We start from the raw sequence: 14617 nt of genomic DNA, 5'->3' as shown, positions 1-14617 counted from the left end.
ATGACTTGAGTAAAATCCTGCTTATTCCATCTTGAGATATGAAAAGCATGTCAATTAAGCATAGGACCATCACAAATAGGTTTTTGTTTGTATGACACCCAACAAAGTCTTATTCTACACAGGCAAACACAAATATATACAAAATTTTATCGCAATGTGTCGACGTCTCACCATTATATGAACAGTTGCGTTCGTCCGACGACACAGACCCATTGACGCCGTCGTGACAGTCGTTGTCAAAGTCACAGGTCCAGTTTTTAGGGATGCAGCGTCCTGAATCGCAGGTGTGCATTGTTGACGCACATGTGGTGTGATCTGTAATAAGTTAACACTTGTCATCATATAGAGAACAAGAGCACAGAGGATTGAGATCATGGGCGCTTTCTAAAATGAAGTGGGAGGAAGGGAGAAAAAATCAAAACTTCGGCAAAATCTTTCATTTTACAAATGTTCACATCCTTTTACTAACTTGCCTCTTGCATTGGGGAATATGAAAGCTTCTGTGATCTCTCACAATTTATTGACAATTTTGGGTTCTTTTGCATTTCAAATACTTTAAATGAACATACTTAAATTTAGGCATATACCATTGGGTAATAAAATTTTACCAGATAAGTGTTTTGATGAATTAGTCCACCCATAAGATAAGAAATATAAAACAATATACAGGAATTTCAATTGGCGCAATAATTACAAAAATTGCAATATATCTTAAGCATGAAAAGCACTGCAATGAGACTAGTAAATATTTGCAGTATCTTGTGTGTCACTACTTACTACAGTGTAGTTCATCACTGCCGTCGGTACAATCCTTATCAAAGTCACAATGCCAACGCTCCGGAATACAACGGTTAGACGACTTGCATTTGAAACTGCCTGTAGGACATCCGCGCATAGCTGTGTTAATTAAAGAAGTTAATTGTCATATTATGTTTACAGAATACCAGCCCCAGTATGACATAAATTACTGAATGTTTTATAGCTCCGATATCAAAGCCTTGAGGTCTGGAGTATTTGACCATTCAGGTCAACAGAGAGGCCTGGAATATTCGACTGCCCGTTCAACCCTGAGGTCTGAAGTGTTTGACCACTTTATTAGATCAAGAGCATTTGAACACTGCTGTGCTAGCAGTTACAAATTTGACTTCAAGCATGGGTCAAATTGTGTTTGACCTCCATAATAGTATTTAGACAAAAAAAAACACATATTCCCTGACTGATATTAGGGGGATGGATTTAATACAAGACAATGAAAAAGCTTTTGTTGTCATTTCTTCCTAACTGCAATAGATATTGGTGAGCTTTTTACCAAGCATGAGGGCTTATTGTTGGATAATTACGGTACTGTACTAAATACTCACTGCAGTCCAGCTCGTCACTGAAGTCTCCGCAGTCGTTGTCACGGTCACAAATCCACGCGGAAGAAATACATTTACCATTGCTACAGGCAAAATCCTGGGCTCCACACGATCCATCTCCTGTCAAAACAAAACAATTACTGTTTAATTCAAAGCCTCGCAATTTCATTCAAGAGTCTATTGGCAAGAAAATGTGAAAATTTATATTCACACTAAAGCAATGACAGGACAGCTAGAGCCTCGTCATGTGAATGACTATAACCCCAGAGTCTATTTTTAGTAACAGTGAACTTGACCTTAAAACCCCTATTGCACATCTACTTATCCATGTATTACCGTGTCATATTGTTAAAGGATTTCCCAGTCTTTTTCATTCTGATATAATTTCCAGACACAAAATATCGATGGACAGATAGACTCTGTGATTACTTGGGTTGCAACAATATATTGTATGGTATCAAATTGGGATACTTCCATGTGTACCGTTTTGTTCGACTGCGTTGTGATACACTAACAGTACTGAAATTATCAATAAATTTGATCAATCTCTAAAATAGGGTACTTATATTTTTATAAAGTTATGGTCCACTGTGCAGTCATATACCCTCAAGTACTAGAAATTATACAAAAATGTATTTCGGTAGTTCTATGACAAAACTCCATAAACCCCTGTACTTAATCATTTTGAAGTGACCATTTTAAGTGTGGGAGGAAACCTAAGAATCTGGAGAAAACCCACTTGGTCGGGCAGGTGACCCTGTGCCTTTTGACCTCCGATCAGGGTATTGAACCCCGGCCACCTTGGTAAAAGGCGAGTGTGCTATCCACTGCACCATCCGACCACCTGATATTTGTATCATAATACATATTGTAAGCATCGTACCGCCATATTTATCTTATCGTTGCATCCCCTGTGATTACTGTACAGCACCTGCATCATTAATGCAGAGCCCTTAAAAGCAATTTACATATTAAGTACTAATTCTCATTGACCATACTGACCCGAGGTATTGGCTGACTGGCAGGCCCCAGTATGAACGTCCACCTTCTCTCCTACAGCACAGAGACATCGTTCATTTCCATCATTGATGATTGAGTGCCGAACAGCATTACCACAGCGACAGGTGCGATTCTTTTCGTTCATTATGGAGGTCGGTGGTTTCGGTAGACACAGCTGCGAGCACTGGCCATTTCCTCCACTACACGCTGTCTCCACTACAAAACATTTTAAGAGAGGAAATCAGAACTGTTTGCTGTAAAAAAAAACACATATTTATGACGAACCAAAGAGCAAACATAAATTTGAAAATTAACAATTGTTTGTCAGTCACTTATATATAATACGACTATGCAAAATATTTTTTTTTTTACTGTATACCCAGACATTTTTGCCACAGTTTATTTTTTTGGCCTTTTTTGCCCTCCCCAATAAGGAGAACTTTATCATGACAGTTAATATTAGTACACACTATACAATATACAGTAATTGCATGTGAAGGGCGAAATATTATAAACATGGATTTTATCGGCAAAGGACGAATAGTTGACTGGGCAAGAGTTTCCTTTCATACAGTATTGCTTTATTTGTGATACATTTATGAAATGAATGTTTTTTTCTTTCAGGAACTATTTTTTTCAAACTATGCAGTGTTTAGGGGAATACATACATTGTAGATCACAAAGAAATGTCATTGTTGCCATTCTATTATTAGTAACGGTGACCTCAGATATGGACTCAGGCATAGCTTTCTAGAAAGTTTGATAAAATCAACCTTGTGTTTGCGTTATCGGTTTGGACCGACCAGAGTTTTACCGTAACTGATAAACTCACTTTGTACAATCGACTTGGATAGTAATCTTAACTTAGATAGATTTTGACGCAAATTCCATTCTTGTTAATGTAAGAAATGTGTATCTAACCTTACCGTGTTAACAGAATTCTGTCAAAGATTTCTTGATTTTATATTGATTTTATACACAGAGGATATCATTTTGAAATCTGGTGGCAATCTGGAACTAAATCATAGGGGTCGCAGTGGTGAAAGTCGCCAAATTCAGCCAATCATTGGACAGGATTCGGCAGATGACTGCCAGTAAATCTAGGATAACAGTAGCTGCAGACCTATTGAAGTAGGTCCATCCTAAAGACTCCATTCACAAAACAACGTTCCAGAGACAATGAATCGGGACAAGCGGGGACATAGTTAATACTATAATGTCACCCTGAATAAAATGATGGGGCTTTAAAATCTTAAATCTGAAGGGGATGTTTTTTAATAAACCCAAGTAAGGACGTACATTGTTGTGTTTGGTGTGATAGGACTTTCAAGTCCATGATGTCGGACACATTGGTCAGTACGGCCCGGATGTAGGTGTTGTCAGTGCTGTCCACACTCATGATCGACTTCCTTGACCAGTCCGTCCAGTACAGCACGTTCTGTTGAAAACAACAAGATCATCTCTGAGTGGTATTCAGCATCATAAAACAAATCATGCATCAATTAAGTAAAATTGAAGTTATACATATTTATGAGTTTAAAGCTGACAGTGCAAGTTGAAAAAGCTCAAAATCAAGATAAAATGTTTTTCTTCTTCTGGTTTTGAGATGTTCCCCAGTGACAATCTTTGCGTGCTGTCACCATAACTAAAGGAGCAAAGCAAAACAAACTTTTAAAAATGTTGGAGCTTCCATTGAAATGACAGCTGGAAGGCAGAGTCACTGGGGAACATCTCAAAACCAGAACAAATAATAAAACTTTCTATTGCTTTTTTTAATTTTGATTGAAAGCTTTTTAACTTGCACTGTCAGCTTTAATCAGGGTTAGTAGATAACATATAACACCGAGAAGTCTGCTGTGGATGTGTACTCTGAGGTTTAATGTATAATAAAGCTTAATCCAGCAATAAGCCCATGGTTGATACTAAGCCCAGCCAAATCCATTGCAGTTCAGCAAACAAATGCTATATCATTGTCCTGTTATAAGCCTATCACTCTACTTTGAATAAGAGATTATGTTTTGACCCCCTGCTTATTATAGAGGATAGGATAGATAGATATGGAAATGTATTAAAAAGCTTGAAACAAATAAAGACTTTCACACAACTACTTCACTGTCAGGTCAGATAGGGGCCAGCTATGGGCCTGTTATGGGCCTGTTATGTGCCTGACCGCCCCCCCCCCCCCCCCCCCCCCAGTTCTATTTTTATTAACCTTACCCCTTGACCTTGACCTAGAAAACTGTTAAACCCCCTACTGCACATCGACCTATCACAGTATATCACCAGTCAAATTAAAATGGACAGTACCCACCAAGGTCTATTTTTATTAACAGTGATCTTGAACTCGACCTTCAAAAATTTGTAAACCCTTATCACCATGTCAAATTTCAGAAGATCTTTCGGTCACCAAGATAATCTTCGGAAACGAAAGTGTGGATGGACAGCTGACAGACAGATGAACAGATGGACAGGTAGACGGATTTGATTACTCTAATAATACAAGCATAGCTTTGACCTTAATACTGTTAAGCTCATGAACACTCCATCAAAAGTCCATCATAAACCTTGGTTGCTATCTGTTGTAATATAAGGTTTGGTAATAATCCGGTGCATATAAATTACCTTGTACATGTCAATGGCATAGGGATGGGGGACTGGGTAATAATCTAGTGTATATGAATTACCTTGTACATGCCAATGGCGTAGGGATGGGGGACTGGGTAATAATCTAGTGTATATAAATTCAATTGTACATGCCAATGGCGTAGGGATGGGGAGTGGGTAATAATCTAGTGTATATGAATTACCTTGTACATGTCAATGGCGTAGGGATGAGGGACTGGGTAATAATCTAGTGTATATAAATTACCTTGTATATATCAATGGCGTAGGGATGAGGGACTGGGTAATAATCTAGTGTATATGAATTACCTTGTATATGTCAATGGCGTAGGGATGAGGGACTGGGTAATTATCTAGTGTATATAAATTACCTTGTATATGTCAATGGCGTAGGGATGGGGGACTGGGTAATAATCTAGTGTATATAAATTACCTTGTACATGCCAATGGCGTAGGGATGGGGGACTGCGCTTCCTGATACAATCACTCGTTCGTTATTACCCTCCAAGTCGGCAGACATTATGTGATCGAGGAAAGCGTCAGTCCAGTACATTCGCTCCATGCGGTGGTCAATGGTGATACCGTTAGGCCAGTGGACGATGGAGGAACCATTGACGATAATTTTGATTGAGCTCGTATTACCATCCATCCAGGCCTTACTGATCCGTGGATGGCTATCCGACCAGTCCGTCCAGTACATCCATCTACAATACCAAGGGCAGATAACTCTGAAGGCCTTAACTTATCAAGGTAGATAACTCTACTAACAGCAATCAATGGCAAGAAAGTTCACAGAATTACAGAAACCAAGGACAGGTAAATCTTCTAACAGTAACCAAGGGCAGGACAGTTCACAGAATTACAGAAACCAAGGACAGGTAACTCTTCAAGCCAATAGCAAACAAGGGGAAAAACTTGACTCAATATCAGAATAAGGACATACATAAACAATAGGCCCAGTGGGCCTGGATCGCTCACCTGGTATAAATCTCACACTTGTAATCTTAAAAGTGGACTAAAATACAGCTACAGGCAGAATATCAGTGTTTGATTCATAAGAACCTATCAAAAGATTTAAACATATGACGCCTGTGACATTTAAAGATTTTAACATATACTGACCACTGTGACCTTAAAAATGTGTGAAAGTCATTCATTTGAACATAGTCCTTCATCCAAGCATGTTACTGGCCAAATATCATCACTCTAGGCCTTTAGCTTTAGAGAAAAAATATGTTCAACCTTGTGACCTTGAATTCAAGCGAAGGTCATTCAATGGAACAAACTTAGTAGCCCTTCATCCCAGCATGCTACTGGCCAAATATCATTATCCTGGACCTATTGGTTATTGGGAAGAAGTTGTTTAAAGGTTTTAAACATATATGACCCCTGTGACCTTGAATATAAGCAAAGGTCATTCATTTTAACAAACTTGGTAGCGCTTCATCCTAGCATGTTACTGGCCAAATATCATCACCATAGGCCTCTCGGTTATACAGAAGAAGTTGTTTAAAGGTTTTCAAGACAATTGATCCCTGTGACCTTGAATATGGGCAAAGGTCATTTCTTTTCGCAAACTTTGTTGGGCTCCATCCCAGCAACCAACTAGCCAAATATCATGACATTTGGCTTGTTGGTTATTGAGAAGAAGTCTTTTAAATGGCAAAGTTGACGCCGGCCGGCCGGCCGGCCGCTGCGCCCCGGCATAAGCTCACATGGCCCTTCTGGCCAGGTGAGCTAAAAGACTAAACTTACATACATGAACATGGAGAGATAATTCTCTATGTAGCCATGGTTAATGATTTAACACAAGGGTCTGTGACTTGTACAAAATAACAAAGGGGAGACAATTTTGTATGTACACATGGTAATGGACTCAACGTACAAGGGAAGATAATTAGAAACTTCTTTTTGTGAACAAAAACATGTCTCCCCTTATTAGCCAATAGACAAACTTCGGTATTAAAAAATAACAAAGGGCCATATATCTTTATAATGTGGGGCACAAGACCCAAATTTAGAATGCGACACTCCTACTTCCCAAGATACATTAAAACTATAGCAAGTTTGGTCAATGTAGGTGAAATAACTTCCATAGTTTGGTCAATGTAGGTGAAATAACATGGAAGTTTTGCTGTGGACAAACCTTGGTTTTAAAAATTAACAAAGGGACATAATTCTACATATAGTGGGGCATGAGACCCGATTTCAGTGCGAGAGATTTCTACCTCCAAAGTCGCATAAATATGGTAAGTTTGGTCAACGTAGGTGAAATGACATGGAACTTATGCTCCGGACAAACTTTGGTATAAAAAATAAACAAAAGGCAATAACTCTGTATATAGTATATAGTGTGGCACTGGACACCTTCTGGGGGTGATGCATGCTTACCTGAAGTTTAATCAAGATATCTTTAACGGTTTAAAATGTATGGCCCGGCCAAGTTGCGATTAGAAGACCCAGAATAAGAAGAACCAGTACTAATACAATGTCTCCCTTCAATCGAAGGGGAGACATAATTATTTCCTTACCCGTGGTGAGGGTCGAGTGCCAAGGCTCTTGGTTGGTCCAGATGTGTACTGTTTAGGAGGGTGCGTCTGAAGTCACCATTGCTCCTGGCGACCTCAAGTGTACGGTTATGTGAATCAATCCAGAAAATGTTGTTCCCCGCCCAGTCAAAAACCAGCGATTCAACAGAGGCCAGGCCTCGTGTGACGATATTCTCCACAGCACTCGAACCATTCAGACACATCCTCTGAAATAACAAACACCTCAGTACATTCCTACCGCTGAATCAAGTTTCTTAAATAATGAAAACCGGTAACCGTGGTTACATTGAACTTCCATCCAAGTCCATAAATAGTTTACCCGATATGAAAAGGCATACTAATTTTCCCAAAGATTCAGTAAAAAGGTGTCAAACTTGAAAATTACATAGCATGACAAAGGGGAAAAGTGGGTCTAGAAACGTTGAACCACCTTTAACTCATTCACCCCTGACATTTCATAATGAACTATTCCAACCTTTATATTGGAAGGGTTCAAATGTGTCTTCAGGGGTGAATGAGTTAATATGTACATCGTGTAGAAAGTGAAACGTTGATGTTAGCTATTTACCTTAATCATGTTCTCGGAGCCGTCGGCCCAGAACAGACAGTTGGCCCGGTAATCAAAGTCAACAGCAAACAGGCTGTGTTGCTGGGAATAGTCGCGTTGTACCAGGAGTTCGTCACGATTTTCTCCTAGGATGAACCGGTGGATGGTGAAGCGGGTTGAGAACAGAATGAACTCGGGGATCTCTGTAATAAAGTAAGAACCGAGTATAGCCCAGGTATACTACATCATAGCCCAGGTATACTACATCAGATCTGAGTATAGCCCAGGTATGTTACATCAGATCTGAGTAAAGCCCAGGTATGTTACATCAGATCTGAGTAAAGCCCAGGTGTATACTACATCATAGCCCAGGTATACTACATCAGATCTGAGTATAGCCCAGGTATGTTACATCAGATCTGAGTAAAGCCCAGGTATGTTACATCAGATCTGAGTAAAGCCCAGGTATATACTACATCATAGCCCAGGTATACTACATCAGATCTGAGTATAGCCCAGGTATGTTACATCAGATCTGAGTAAAGCCCAGGTATATACTACATCAGATCTGAGTATAGCCCAGGTATATACTATATCAGATCTGAATATGACCCAGATATGTTCTATCAGATCTGAGTATGACCCAGGTATACTACATCAGACCTGAGTATAGCCCAGGTATATACTACATCAGATCTGAGTATAGCCCAGGTATATACTACATCAGATCTGAGTATAGCCCAGGTATATACTACATCAGATCTGAATATTACCCAGGTATGTTCTATCAGATCTGAGTATGACCCAGGTATACTACATCAGATCTGAATATGACCCAGGTATGTTCTATCAGATCTGAGTATAGCCCAGGTATATTACATCAAATATGAGTATAACCCAGGTATATTACGATCAGATCTGAGTAAAGCCCAGGTATATTACGATCAGTTTTGAGTATAGCCCAGGTATATACTACATCAGATCTGAATATGACCCAGGTAAATTCTATCAGATCTGAGTAAAGCCCAGGTATATAACATAACCCAGGTATATTACAATCAGATCTTAGTAAAGCCCAGGTATACTACATCAGATTTGAGTATAGCCCAGGTATACTACATCAGATCTGAGTATGACCCAGGTATACTACATCAGATCTGAGTAAAGCCCAGGTATACTACATCAGATCTGAGTATAGCCCAGGCATACTACATCAGATCTGAGTATAGCCCAGGTATCCTACATCAGATCTGAGTATAGCCCAGGTATATACTACATCAGATCTGAATATGACCCAGGTATGTTCTATCAGATCTGAGTATAGCCCAGGTATATTACATCAGATCTGAGTATAGCCCAGGTATATACTACATCAGATCTGAATATGACCCAGGTATGTTCTATCAGATCTGAGTATAGCCCAGGTATATTACATCAGATCTGAGTATGACCCAGGTATATACTACATCAGATCTGAGTATAGCCCAGGTATATTACATCAGATCTGAGTATGACCCAGGTATATTACGATCAGATCTGAGTATGACCCAGGTATACTACATCAGATCTGAGTAAAGCTCAGGTATATTACATCAAATATCAGTATAGCCCAGGTATACTACATCAGATCTGAGTAAAGCCCAGGTATACTACATCAGATCTGAGTATAACCCAGGTATACTACATCAGATCTGAGTATGACCCAGGTATACTACATCAGATCTGAGTATGACCCAGGTATATTACATCAGATCTGAGTATAGCCCAGGTATACTACATCAGATCTGAGTATAGCCCAGGTATACTACATCAGATCTGAGTATAGCCCAGGTATACTACATCAAATCTGAGTAAAGCCCAGGTATACTACATCAGATCTGAGTATGACCCAGGTATATACTACATCAGATCTGAGTATGACCCAGGTATACTACATCAGATCTGAGTATAACCCAGGTATATTACGATCAGATCTGAGTAAAGCCCAGGTATACTACGTCAGATCTGAGTATGGCCCAGGTATATACTACCTATCAGATCTGAGTATGACCCAGGTATAGTACATCAGATCTGAGGATAGCCCAGGTATATTACATCAGATCTGAGTAAAGCTCAGGTATATTACATCAGATCTGAGTATGACCCAGGTATATACTACATCAGATCTGAGTATAGCCCAGGTATACTACATCAGATCTGAGTATAGCCCAGGTATACTACAATAAGATCTGAGTATAGCCCAGGTATATTACATCAGATCTGAGTATAGCCCAGGTATATTACATCAGATCTGAGAAAAGCTCAGGTATATTACATCAAATATGAGTATAGCCCAGGTATACTACATCAGATCTGAGTATAGCCCAGGTATATACTACATCAGATCTGAGTATAACCCAGGTATATTACATCAGATCTGAGTATAGCCCAGATATACTACATCAGATCTGAGTATAGCCTAAGTATATTAAAATCAGATCTGAGTATAGCCTAAGTATATTAAAATCAGATCTGAGTATGACCAATGTTTGTTTCAGTCTCCATTGGTACACACAAGTTCACCAGTGATGAGTACAAACCTCTGATTGGACACGAGTACAGGAGAGGCGAGAATCTGTGGTCCAGGCCACCTTTACACATGTCCCCGGAAACTTTGCGATATCTGTAAAAGGAAAAATGTGAAATAATGTCTCCATGTTAACCCATTCATTGATATTTTCCTTGAAAAATCAACTTTGAGGGGACAACTTTCTATAAAGAATTTTACTTTAGATTATTTCTTATTTATAGTAGAAAAGTTATGTATCACAACCAGTAAGCGTTTATGTGGTACATTTCGTTGACTAATACGATACGTACCCTGTCACCTTCATCAGACAAAAGAAAAATTATGTATCACGACCAGTAAGTGTTTACATGTGATGTTTCGGTGACGCGTACAATACGTACCCTGTCACCTTCGTCAGACAAACTTATTTTACCTACCTAAAGAAAATGTTAAGCAAAATTTCTTAATCATATAATTTATGCATAAAACTTTAAAACGTCCTGTATTAACTTCCATTGCTTTGATATTTCATTCATATTTAAAATATATTCCGTCTTTTCGTATTGCAGAGTTATCTGCTCTTGATAGCAGGTATTGATTGTTACGTCATTTGTTTGTGAGAGTAACGTCATAATTTTTTGAGAAAACGACGTAATTTTCTAACACAAACTAATGACGTTACAATCAATACATGCTCACAAGAGCAGATAACTCTGCAATACGAAAAGACAGAATACAATCTCAGTGAAAAAATTGTATATTATTTGTTTTGTTTTTTATATTGTGGGAAATCAACCCACCCTAATCCCTGTATACGTACAGGGCTACATCGTCAGGAGGATGTTATTTAAATCCCTGTTTACATGGATTTATTCGTGTAAAGGTTCAAGTCCAAGTCTTACGCCCTAGCACATTTGTATTAGACTTTGGGTGGACAGTAATGTTGGGAATCGGAAGTGGAAATCATAATCAACTATTGGAAGACTTTTAATGAACGATTATCGATTAAAGTCGGAACATCCAAACTCAAAATCTCTAAATCTATTTGAAATATGTGTAATTATGATGGTGTACCACTTAGAAATGGGATTTGCGGCATAATTTTGCCGTGTAAAATCAAAGGCTGACCTGGTATATCCATTTGACAGTCTTTTATGCTTTTACACTTTTAGTTTTAGCCTTCTACTAGAATTTGACTTAAGAGTAAATCTGACAGATATCAACAGAAAACAGCATACAACACTTAAAGTTTAAACCAAATAATTGATTACGAAATTTGCCAATCAGTTCATTTGAATTGGTTGTACAATCAATACGTCTTGTATAATAATCGATTCATTTTCGATTATAATTGATTATCGCCACAACACAAGTGGCCAGACTTACCCTCTGGTGTACTTGTAATAGGTCCCGGGAGGACAGGGTACAGGAATAGCGTGTACGTCGATATAGGAATCCCTATCCTCGTCACAAGTACCTAGCCCCAATATTAGACCAGACGTATTTAGCTTAAATCCAAAGTCACTGAAATATAACAAATTTTATCATAATTTGAGGCTGAATAGGTGACGAAGTAGGTATGAATCCTTCTGAAATAGGGCATAATAAAAGGAGTAAGCAGCCAAAGGTGTCATAACCCTAACATCAGATTTCTGACCTTATTAACCCTATCACCACTGTAGACCATAATGGACTCATCCATATCAATGCATGGTAGAGTCTACTAAAGTTACATAGGGGTGAAAGGGTTAAATGCTGAAAAGATGGAACGCAGGCACAAGAACTATATTCTGATAATACTGAAAGTTAATGAATGCCATGGCGGCTATTTGAGCTAAAGTCCTACCTATCAATCTTGTTTCAGCCTACTCTAAACTTTTCATTCAATTTTCAAATAAGCACTGTTTAAGTCAAGATCATCTGTGATTTTTTTTTGATTTTTTTACAAATAAAGTTCACTTCGTATACACTCCACTAACTCTTGGCGAATTTAGCCTTGTTTTCATAATTGCCTCCACTGCCACCTAGCGGATATAACGAGTTATCACTTTTCTCCCAAACAACTTTTAACCAATCAGAATGACCGTTTCATACACACTCCATCGGCGTGTTGACATAAGCACGTGTATGTCGAGGCGGAGTATTAATGACAAAGCAATATGGAAACAATCCAAAGGCAGCACACATATTTTCCCAGGTCATCATTTACATGTGGCACGTAGTCAAGGATTTCCATCAATTAATTTAACACTCCAGAAGTTTCCCGAAAGATCGTACGCCTATTTCTGGGGGGCAAAACACTGACATAAACGACAGCGTGCTTCCGTACAGGGCGTCGCCATTACTGTTTTCCTTCGTCAACAGCTCTATATATGTACGACGCGATTTCATTGGATGCGAGCAATTACCACTGCACGAAAATTTGAAGGCTCGGTAAACGCGGCTATATCTGCCAAGGGTAAGTGGAGTGTATACGAAGCGAACACTTGTTAAGCGTAGATGACACATTACTAACAATTAACATTTTTCCTTAGATATCATTTTCCTTTTTTTTAACCCTTCCACCCGTATGTAACTTTACGAAACCCAACCATGCATTAATCTGGATGAATCCATTATAGTCTACAGTGGTGAAAGGGTAAACAATTCCTTATAATCTCCCTCGACATATCAGCAGACCTCTTTATAATGCCATAATTTCACTGAGGAAACTTGGGCAGTATAATCAGGTTTTACCGTACAAGATTTAACGATATCACCCGATCATGTTTTACCATTCGAAGTCCTCGCGGTTGCAGGTGCAGTTGTTCTGTGTGACCTTGCGTTCGTAGTCAAGGCCGTTGTAACAGAATGCGTGTGCAATTCTGCGCTGGTACACAGTTTTACGGCCGAGGATACAGCCAGCAAAGGGCGGGTTGTCGGGGAAGGACCAGTCCTTATAGTCCTCTGAACTACATTCCCCACCTACAACACAAAAGAGTATCGTAACTTATCTCACACTCACGCTGTAATAACACATTCACAACAGTTTTTGGATTACGATTACGATTGTGATGTCACAAAGACCAAAAAGATTCCATTACAAATCAGAGTATGAGGTAAATCTGATAGTATGTTCCTTGATTTGTGTAAGAAAAAAAAAACATGACTGAGGAAAAATTGTAGATAAGTAACATCCACAATGTGTAATATAAATAATATTGACCAAGACTAGCAAAATTCAATTCACAAAGTGTCAGATATGTAACATTTACTTAGGTTGCTTTCATTTATTGCCATCCAACTGGTTGAACCAGTTGGACCGAAGTTTATTAAATAAGGTCGGACCTAGTAATCTGACGCTGCTTTCAGGCAAGCCCTGACAAAGCCTTGCAAGGGAGGCCCATATAAACATTTTCAGGTTTGCCAGGATTTATACCTGAAAATGTTACAATTAAAAACAGGATGAACCTGATACGCGAAAAACTCTTTTAAGTAACATCAACCATGTCTAAAATAAGTTACATTTAGTAAGGCAGTCTATATTGGTAAGTGCAGGACATCCTTGAGCAAGAAATTATTACAGTCACTAGAAAGAGAGGGCATTTTTTGACGAAGAAGTATGGTGTTTCTGACTGAATATTTTCTGTTTATTTAAGAGCCTGAATTTCGTCTGAATGATAAATCATATTTCGCACGGTTGACTACAAGGAATTAGTGTGAAATAGTTTTCTCTAATGGTTCGCCCAGTAGGTGGCACACCTGTATTGGCATGATAGGCACGTACAGCTTGTGAGCTGGCAAGTCAGTTCAGGGCAACACACTGCTCAGGACGGACAGATTAATTTTTCATTTAATTTTCTGATACATACTATGTACATTGATTCTGATAGTAATTGACCAGGACGATGGAAGTTTTTGCGTAAATGTGAATTTGATAATTAAATGGCATCACTGGTGCAGGCCGGTGCATTGTGAACAGCCTTTGGGTGTTTGTTGTTGCCACCTGGGGGGG

General features: G+C 38.9%; 1 protein-coding gene across 4 annotated transcripts in view; it reads right to left on the bottom strand.

Moving 5' to 3' along the window:
- LOC110465655 (sortilin-related receptor-like) overlaps positions 1-14617 on the bottom strand; it is an 80207-nt gene that overhangs the window by 46545 nt on the left and 19045 nt on the right. For all 4 annotated transcript variants that reach the window (XR_002464634.1, XM_021521607.1, XM_021521608.1 and 1 more), the window contains 11 exons: positions 13398-13587; positions 12010-12147; positions 10655-10737; positions 8097-8278; positions 7511-7734; positions 5413-5683; positions 3657-3795; positions 2361-2573; positions 1362-1478; positions 778-897; positions 172-315 (listed from right to left, as the gene is read on the bottom strand). Coding sequence is in view for 3 of the 4 variants with exons in the window: in XM_021521607.1 (XP_021377282.1) it covers positions 172-315; positions 778-897; positions 1362-1478; positions 2361-2573; positions 3657-3795; positions 5413-5683; positions 7511-7734; positions 8097-8278; positions 10655-10737; positions 12010-12147; positions 13398-13587 (1821 nt within the window). In the remaining variant the exon portion in view is untranslated. The remainder of the gene's footprint in view (positions 1-171; positions 316-777; positions 898-1361; positions 1479-2360; positions 2574-3656; positions 3796-5412; positions 5684-7510; positions 7735-8096; positions 8279-10654; positions 10738-12009; positions 12148-13397; positions 13588-14617) is intronic.

This window comes from Mizuhopecten yessoensis, unplaced genomic scaffold, assembly GCF_002113885.1.
Source record: "Mizuhopecten yessoensis strain PY_sf001 unplaced genomic scaffold, ASM211388v2 scaffold11097, whole genome shotgun sequence".
Lineage (NCBI taxonomy): Eukaryota > Metazoa > Mollusca > Bivalvia > Pectinida > Pectinidae > Mizuhopecten > Mizuhopecten yessoensis.
The sequence above is the reverse complement of the archived record's forward strand: the minus strand, read 5'-3'. Positions and strand labels throughout refer to the sequence as shown.